Source organism: Pimephales promelas, chromosome 2 (assembly GCF_988280905.1).
Source record: "Pimephales promelas chromosome 2, fPimPro1.hap1.1, whole genome shotgun sequence".
Classification (NCBI taxonomy): domain Eukaryota; kingdom Metazoa; phylum Chordata; class Actinopteri; order Cypriniformes; family Leuciscidae; genus Pimephales; species Pimephales promelas.
In genome coordinates, this window is record NC_142770.1 from 18,307,528 (window position 1) to 18,316,797 (window position 9,270).

Genomic DNA, 9,270 nt, shown 5'->3' on the forward strand with positions numbered 1-9,270 from the left:
AATACAGTTTATAAAGGGGTATGCCGTCTTGATAGGCCCTGGTTTAATAAAAAAATACAGTTTATAAAGGGGTATGCCGTCTTGATGCGCCCTGGTTTAATAAAAATACAGTTTATAAATGGGTATGCCGTCTTGATAGGCCCTGGTTTAATAAAAAAATACAGTTTATAAAGGGGTATGCCGTCTTGATGCGCCCTGGTTTAATAAAAATACAGTTTATAAAGGGGTATGCCGTCTTGATGCGCCCTGGTTTAATAAAAATACAGTTTATAAAGGGGTATGCCGTCTTGATAGGCCCTGGTTTAATAAAAAAATACAGTTTATAAAGGGGTATGCTGTTTTGATAGGCCCTGGTTTAATAAAAAAAAATACAGTTTATAAAGGGGTATGCTGTTTTGATAGGCCCTGGTTTAATAAAAAAATACAGTTTATAAAGGGGTATGCTGTTTTGATAGGCCCTGGTTTAATAAAAAAATACAGTTTATAAAGGGGTATGCTGTTTTGATAGGCCCTGGTTTAATAAAAAAATACAGTTTATAAAGGGGTATGCCGTCTTGATACGCCCTGGTTTAATAAAAATACAGTTTATAAAGGGGTATGCGTCTTGATGGGCCCTGGTTTAATAAAGATACAGTACCCAAGCAAGTGTTGGGGTATCCTTTTTTTTGTTAGTTTTCACACTTACCAGCATACCCCTTCATAACCTATTTCTGTGTATCTTACTAAAAGAAAACACATTATAAAAACATTCCTTGTTTATAGACAGGTTGAAAATTATTTTAATACAAATTTGGTACACATTGAACAATACGTACAACATAGAACTTTGCAACAGTTTGAGGCAAACATTATTCATTTAACACACACTTTTTACACTTAAAATGCTCAGAGGCAAGGGTTGCAGGGGTACACTGCTTGTGCGTCCATCTTGAGCATATGTCACACTGCACCTTTAAAGACAAAATAAAAAATAAAAAAAAAACTTCAGAAGCATTGAAGAATCATTAGGGACTTTTCAGCTGCACTAGCAGTTAAATAACCAGTTAAGACTATTGTAATATTACTTTTTCAAGGATGCCTGTTTTGCCTGCTTTAGTGAAAGCAGTTAGGAATGTCAAATTGCCGATTACTGAATACTACAAAGAGTGGACAGTGCCAGAAGAATCCCTCAACTTGTGTTCATTTATTTTTCAAATGTGGAATGAGTTAAAGATAAGCCAAGCAGGTGTGAAAAATAAAAACATTTCAGTAGGCGACAAGAAAGTTTGCCGAACAATGTTGTGTTTTAACATCAGCTAGCTACTTATGCTGGGAATATGGGGAACTTAGAGACCCCTGAACAATAAACATCGAAAAACATAATCGTGGTTTCCAAATGAAACTTTAGAGGAAAAATACAATATGGAGAAGTTGCATACATCAGTGTTAATTTTGAAAATTTTGATTTAGTTTTAAAACTAATTTGTCATATTTAGTCATCTGAATTGTTTTAGTTGACGAAATACAATAAGATTATAGCAATTTTAGTTTTTTTTTTCTCTTTTGATTTCATTAATCTACTGTAAACTAAACGTATAGTAGATTTAGTCGACTAAAATATAATGGGTTTAGGTAAATTGTAATGTGTTAATTTAGAATTTCTCAAAAATTTCCAAAACCATATACTCCCGAAGAAAACGTACATTAACCAGTTAAACGTACAGTATGCGATTTTTGGCCACCAGGGGTCACTCGTTTAAAATAATAACAAAAGACGTACTTTGATGACGTCAGGAAAGAGCGTGGGCTCACGGAAGTTGTTGTCGCTGTCAATGACAACCAGCTCAGCTCATGACATGACATCATCGTTTCACAAAATATACGGATATACGGCTGTCATATACGGGTGTCAGTCATCATGTGTCCTTCCCTGATTCGTCAGCCACTGTTTACAGCGGTGGTGAATAGTCATGTGATTCGCGTTTTCAGTTGTTTTAATGTGGACGGAGATAAATTCTAATCAGCAGATAAAACGCTGGTGTGGACGGAGATCGTATTCGTTTTAATTCTCCGTTTTTAAACGAAAATGCAGAAGTGTGGACGGGGCCCAAGCAACATATCAGGATTCCCTGCAGTTTGCTTATCATAGTGGAGTTGGCGTTGAAGACGCCATCATCCACCAGCTTCAACCAACCCATTTACATCAGATAAGACAAAAAACTAAATGAATGGATAGTGAAAGTTGCAAGTTCGTCAGTATATAACCTACTGTCTTATTACCATCTCTGTGAAATCCTCCTCAGCATCAAAGTGTAACATGTTGCAGGAAACACAGAGATCTTCCACACCATCTTAAATGAAAAACAAAAATAGTGCAACGCAAGCAATGTTAATTTAAAGACATTTGCTGCAAGACTTTAGCACAATTTATCCTGAATATAGTATCTTGTCAAAGGACAAGTCAGATATGGATAATTAATGGATACCTTTGCATTCCAGAAGAGTGGCTGCAATTTTGACTCTTGTGGCTAAGACCTCCTCTGTGTCTGTTTGAGCAACGTTGATACTTCTACCTTGGAGAATGAGCTCTGCAAACTACAAAGAGTCAGTGTAGGTGTAAAGTAACACACCTTCATCCCAATTATATTTATCAATAATATCCATACCATCAAAATTAAGACACCACAACTAGAACCGTCCTGCTGCAGATTGTGTCTTGCAATTTGGATCGTCCATGGGCCTTCACTGACATTTCTTGTCTTCAAAAAATTTCTGTTATTGTACAAGTCATTTGTTCAGAAACATTTCCGGTAACACTTTACAATAAGGTTCATTAGTTAACATTAGTAAATGCATTAACTAACATGAACTAATGATGAGCAATGCATTAGTTACAGTGTTTATTAATCTTTGTTAATGTTAGTTAATGCAAATACAGCTGTTCATTGTGCGTTCATGTTAGTTCACAGTCCATTAACTAATGTTAACTAATACAACCTTTGATTTTAATAACGTATTAGTAAATGTTGGAATTGATATTAACTAAGATTAATAAATGCTGAAGAAGTATTGTTCACATATTGTACATGTTAACTAATGTAGTTAACTATGGTTAACTAATGAACCTTATTGTAAAGTGTTACCACATTTTCAAATATGCAAGTCTACAAACGCAGTAGGAAGAGCTGGTTTTACATCACCTCCAATTCCGAAGAATTTTTCTCTGGTACACATTTTCATTACCGAGGGGGTCTATAACGAGGAGGGATTTTTCTTCCATTTTGACAATCTGTTGAAATAAAAATAAAAAAGTATTAGTTAATACTAAAACAATCCCTAAAGATTTTACAGACACACCAAAAAATACCAATAAAGTTTGTGGTAAATACAGAATCAGGAAAAGTACCACTAAAATCCAGTGACCTCCAACGTTTACAGGACAAATCCAAGTTGAGGCTGTGGGTAACTTCATCTAAAAATAGAAGAGAGCACTTACAATCCATAGTTCCCCAACATGCATGTGTATAAGATTACATAGTCTGTAATTAAACCATATTACCTTTTGAATAACTCTGAAATGGCCACGATAAAAGACAGAGGACCCAAGTACAGCATTCAAACAATGCACAGGTATCTGTAACAGTATTGGTCTGTTAAAATCCAGTATTTCTAACAACAGAATGAAAACACCGAAATTTCATTTATTACCTTGGCTAATTTCGTAATGCAGTGCAGGTATGCATCAATGATCTGTGTAAACAAATAAAATTGTTAGTAATTTAATTTGATACAGCACTGAAACATTAAGTATGGTATAATGTACTGTAGTGGGGCATGTCCAGCAGGGAAGGGGAGGCTTTGGGTTAACAACTAGGCCACCAGCCTAGAACAGAGCCACGTCATCAGAAAGGAAGAAATTGGTGGTGGAGGAAATACACCGACAGGACGAAGTAACAAGGTGGACCAAGGCAGTTTCTCTTGGTAAACAGGGACAGTCGACATGTTGGGGGGGGGGGATGTGGGCTGTGGCGAAAAGGAGGATCAGCTGGATTGAAAAGCCTCTTCACTAGAGAGAAAAGTGGATTTCTGAAGGCAGCAAGGAAAGACCTGGAAGATCACCTGAAAGCGACACACTCTGATCCAAGACGGCATGAACGGATGACCATTCCACCAGACATCCCACCAATCAACTCACCAGAACATCAGATGGAGACTGGTCCTCCGACCTGGAGAGAAGTGGAAAAGGTAGTACAATGGGCAAGGGCGACATCAGCCCCAGGTCCTAATGGAGTCCCATACAAGGTGTACAAGAATGCAACGCGTGTCCTAAGGGTTCTTTGGAAGCTCATGAGAACGGTGTGGCAGAGGAAAATTGTGCCCAAAGTATGGCGTAGGGCAGGAGGGGTCCTGATCCCAAAGGAGAAGAAGGCGGAGAACATTAGCCAGTTTCGGCCAATATCCTTTCTAAATGTAGAGGGTAAAATCTTCTTCAGCATCATTGCTAAAAGGATGTCTGAATACATTCAAAGGAATAAGTACATTGATACATCAGTACAGAAAGCAGGAATCCCAGGCTGTTCTGGATGCTTGGAACTTTCTAGCATGATCTGGCACCAGATCCAGACCTCAAAAGTTGAGGAAAAAGGACCTCCATGTCATCTTTTTGGACCTCGCTTTTGGGTCAGTGCCCCATGAACTCCTGTGGGCTGCCTTCACCTTCTTTCACATTCCGGACACCATTTTAACCCTGGTTAAATCCTACTTCCAAGACCTGCAGTTCTGCTTTACCACAGCTGATTTTACCACATCTGGGCAATCATTGGAGGTTGGCATCATGGCAGGACGTACCATCTCACCCTTGGCCTTTACAATGGCAATGAAGGTCATCATCCGGGCATCAAAATGGGTAGTTGGTGGGCAGCAGCTTAACTTGGGAACACGTCTTCCTCCCCTCAGAGCCTTTATGGATGACATCACTACACTGACCACCACTGCTCCATGTACCAGGAAACTGCTTGGAAAACTGGAAGAGAACATCAGCTGAGCTTGAATGAAGATAAAGCCATCAAAGTCACGTTGCATCTCCATTGTCAAGGAAGTGCTCTCTGACTACAGGTTCTTAATTGGAGAGGAGCCCATCCCAACAGTGTCTGACCAGCCTGTTAAGAGCCTTGGAAGGTGGTATGACGCCATCCTGAAGGATAAAGATCAGGTACAACAGCTGCGGAAAGAAATCAGAAGTGGGCTCCAGGCCATCAACAACACTTAGCTCCCTGGAAGACTGAAGGCCTGGTTTTTACAGTTTGGCCTTCTTCCCCGAGTGCTGTGGCAACTTACCATTTTTGAGGTCCCAATCTCAACAGTGGAGAAGTTGGAAAGAGGAATCACAGGCTGCATCAAGAAATGGCTTGGAGTGCCTCAATGCCTAACCACCATAGGCCTCTACGGAGATAGCGCCCTCAAACTGCACCTCACCAGTCTCACAGAGGAATTCAAATGTGCTAAAGTAAGACTCCAGATGACACTGATGGATTCTTGTGATGCAATGGTGAGTAACAATGCACCAACCTTGGTGGGAGGCCGCAAATGGAGACCAACCAGTGCAGTGGAAGAGGCAGCAGCCACTCTCAGACTTGCGGACATAGTGGGGCATGTCCAGCTGGGAAGGGGAGGCTTTGGGTTAACAACTAGGCCACCAGCCTTGAATAGAGCCACGGCATCAGAAAGGAAGAAATTGGTGGTGGAGGAAATACACCGACAGGAAGAAGTAGCAAGGTGGACCAAGGCAGTTTCTCTTGGTAAACAGGGACAGTCGACATGTTGGAAGGGGGCGGGGGGGCTGTGGCGAAAAGGAGGATCAGCTGGATTGAAAAGCCTCTTCACTAGAGAGAAAAGTGGATTTCTGAAGGCAGCAAGGAAAGACCTCGAAGATCACCTGAAAGCGACAAACTCTGATCCAAGACGGCATGAACGGATGACCATTCCAACAGACATCCCACCAATCAACTCACCAAAACATCAGATGGAGACTGGTCCTCCGACCTGGAGAGAAGTGGAAAAGGTAGTACAACGGGCAAGGGCGGCATCATCCCCAGGTCCTAATGGAGTCCGATACAAGGTGTACAAGAATGCACCGCGTGTCCTAAGGGTTCTTTGGAAGCTCATGAGAACGGTGTGGCAGAGGAAGATTGTGCCCAAGGTATGGCGTAGGGCAGGAGGGGTCCTGATCCCAAAGGAGAAGAAGGTGGAGAACATTAGCCAGTTTCGGCCAATATCCTTTCTAAATGTAGAGGGTAAAATCTTCTTCAGCATCATTGCTAAAAGGATGTCTGAAAACATTCAAAGGAATAAGTACATTGATACATCAGTACAGAAAGCAGGAATCTCAGGCTGTTCTGGATGCTTGGAACACTCTAGCATGATCTGGCACCAGATCCAGTCCGCAAAAGTGAGGAAAAAGGACCTCCATGTCGTCTTTTTGGACCTCGCTTTTGGGTCAGTGCCCCATGAACTCCTGTTGGCTGCCTTCACCTTCTTTCAAATTCCGGACACCATTATAACCCTGGTTAAATCCTACTTCCAAGACATGCAGTTCTGCTTTACCACAGCTGATTTTACCACGTCTTGGCAATCATTGGAGGTTGGCATCATGGCAGGACGTACCATCTCATCCTTGGCCTTTACAATGGCAATGGAGGTCATCGTCCGGGCATCAAAATGGGTAGTTGGTGGGCAGCAGCTTAATTCGGGCACACGTCTTCCTCCTCTCAGAGTCTTTATGGATGACATCACTACACTGACCACCACTGCTCCATGTACCAGGAATCTGCTCGGAAAACTGGAAGAGAACATCAGCTGGGCTCGAATGAAGATAAAGCCATCAAAGTCACGTAGCATCTCCATTGTCAAGGGAGTGCTCTCCAACTACAGATTCTTCATTGGAGAGGAGCCCATCCCAACAGTGTCTGACCAGCCTGTTAAGAGCCTTGGAAGGTGGTATGACGCCATCCTGAAGGATAAAGATCAGGTACAGCAGCTGCGGAAAGAAATCAGAAGTGGGCTCCAGGCCATCAACAACACTTAGCTCCCTGGAAGACTGAAGGCCTGGTGTATACAGTTTGGCCTTCTTCCCCGAGAGCTGTGGCCACTTAACATTTTTGAGGTCCCAATCTCAACAGTGGAGAAGTTGGAAAGAGGAATCACAGGCTGCATCAAGAAATGGCTTGGAGTGCCTCAATGCCTAATCACCATAGGCCTCTACGGAGATAGCGCCCTCAAACTGCACCTCACCAGTCTCACGGAGGAATTCAAATGTGCTAAAGTAAGACTCCAGATGACACTGATGGATTCTTGTGATGCAATGGTGAGTAACAATGCACCAACCTTGGTGGGAGCCCGCAAATGGAGACCAACCAGTGCGTTGGAAGAGGCAGCAGCCACTCTCAGACTTGCGGACATACAGTAGTGGGGCATGTCCAGCAGGGAAGGGGAGGCTTTGGGTTAACAACTAGGCCACCAGCCTGGAACAGAGCCACGTCATCAGAAAGGAAGAAATTGGTGGTGGAGGAAATACACCGAAAGGAAGAAGTAGCAAGGTGGACCAAGGCAGTTTCTCTTGGTAAACAGGGACAGTCGACATGTTGGGGGGGGGGGGGATGTGGGCTGTGGCGAAAAGGAGGATCAGCTGGATTGAAAAGCCTCTTCACTAGAGAGAAAAGTGGATTTGTGAAGGCAGCAAGGAAAGACCTGGAAGATCACCTGAAAGCGACACACTCTGATCCAAGATGGCATGAACGGATGACCATTCCACCAGACATCCCACCAATCAACTCACCAGAACATCAGATGGAGACTGGTCCTCCGACCTGGAGAGAAGTGGAAAAGGTAGTACAATGGGCAAGGGCGGCATCATCCCCAGGTCCTAATGGAGTCCGATACAAGGTGTACAAGAATGCACCGCGTGTCCTAAGGGTTCTTTGGAAGCTCATGAGAACGGTGTGGCAGAGGAAAATTGTGCCCAAAGTATGGCGTAGGGCAGGAGGGGTCCTGATCCCAAAGGAGAAGAAGGCGGAGAACATTAGCCAGTTTCGGCCAATATCCTTTCTAAATGTAGAGGGTAAAATCTTCTTCAGCATCATTGCTAAAAGGATGTCTGAATACATTCAAAGGAATAAGTACATTGATACATCAGTACAGAAAGCAGGAATCTCAGGCTGTTCTGAATGCTTGGAACACTCTAGCATGATCTGGCACCAGATCCAGACCGCAAAGGTGAGGAAAAAGGACCTCCATGTTGTCTTTTTGGACCTCACTTTTGGGTCAGTGCCCCATGAACTCCTGTGGGCTGCCTTCACCTTCTTTCCCATTCCGGACACCATTATGACCCTGGTTAAATCCTACTTCCAAGCCCTGCAGTTCTGCTTTACCACAGCTGATTTTACCACATCTTGGCAATCATTGGAGGTTGGCATCATGGCAGGACGTACCATCTCACCCTTGGCCTTTACAATGGCAATGGAGGTCATCATCCGGGCATCAAAATGGGTAGTTGGTGGGCAGCAGCTTAATTCGGGCACACGTCTTCCTCCCCTCAGAGTCTTTATGGATGACATCACTACACTGACCACCACTGGGGGCTGTGGCGAAAAGGAGGATCAGCTGGATTGAAAAGCCTCTTCACTACAGAGAAAAGTGGATTTCTGAAGGCAGCAAGGAAAGACCTGGAAGATCACCTGAAAGCGACACACTCTGATCCAAGATGGCATGAACGGATGACCATTCCACCAGACATCCCACCAATTAACTCACCAGAACATCAGATGGAGACTGGTCCTCCGACCTGGAGAGAAGTGGAAAAGGTAGTACAACGGGCAAGGGCGGCATCATCCCCAGGTCCTAATGGAGTCCCATACAAGGTGTACAAGAATGCACTGCGTGTCCTAAGGGTTCTTTGGAAGCTCATGAGAACGGTGTGGCAGAGGAAGATTGTGCCCAAAGTATGGCGTAGGGCAGGAGGGGTCCTGATCCCAAAGGAGAAGAAGGCGGAGAACATTAGCCAGTTTCGGCCAATATCCTTTCTAAATGTAGAGGGTAAAATCTTCTTCGGCATCATTGCTAAAAGGATGTCCGAATACATTCAAAGGAATAAGTACATTGATACATCAGTACAGAAAGCAGGAATCTCAGGCTGTTCTGGATGCTTGGAACACTCTAGCATGATCTGGCACCAGATCCAGTCCGCAAAAGTGAGGAAAAAGGACCTCCATGTCGTCTTTTTGGACCTCGCTTTTG

General features: G+C 43.4%; 1 protein-coding gene across 3 annotated transcripts; it reads right to left on the reverse strand.

The window, feature by feature from the left end:
* Positions 1 to 752: 752 nt before the first annotated feature.
* LOC148995838 (uncharacterized) lies at positions 753 to 8,111 on the reverse strand. Of its 3 annotated transcripts, none has more exons than XR_016145712.1 (8): positions 3,688 to 8,024; positions 3,539 to 3,613; positions 3,386 to 3,445; positions 3,180 to 3,268; positions 2,646 to 2,751; positions 2,466 to 2,574; positions 2,260 to 2,330; positions 753 to 950 (listed from the first exon to the last, which is right to left on the reverse strand). XR_016145712.1 is itself a non-coding variant. In XM_089117596.1 (8 exons), the coding sequence occupies exons 3-8, from the start codon at positions 3,449 to 3,451 to the stop codon at positions 857 to 859; spliced, it is 546 nt and encodes a 181-aa protein (XP_088973722.1). In that variant the 5' UTR covers positions 3,539 to 3,613; positions 3,688 to 8,111; the 3' UTR covers positions 753 to 856. The 3 variants fall into 3 exon arrangements, 2 of the variants coding, with proteins under 2 accessions (XP_088973722.1, XP_088973724.1); XM_089117596.1 differs by having other exon boundaries at positions 2,249 to 2,330; positions 3,386 to 3,451; positions 3,688 to 8,111; XM_089117598.1 differs by having other exon boundaries at positions 3,386 to 3,451; positions 3,688 to 7,942.
* Between the last annotated feature and the right edge of the window lie 1,159 nt (positions 8,112 to 9,270).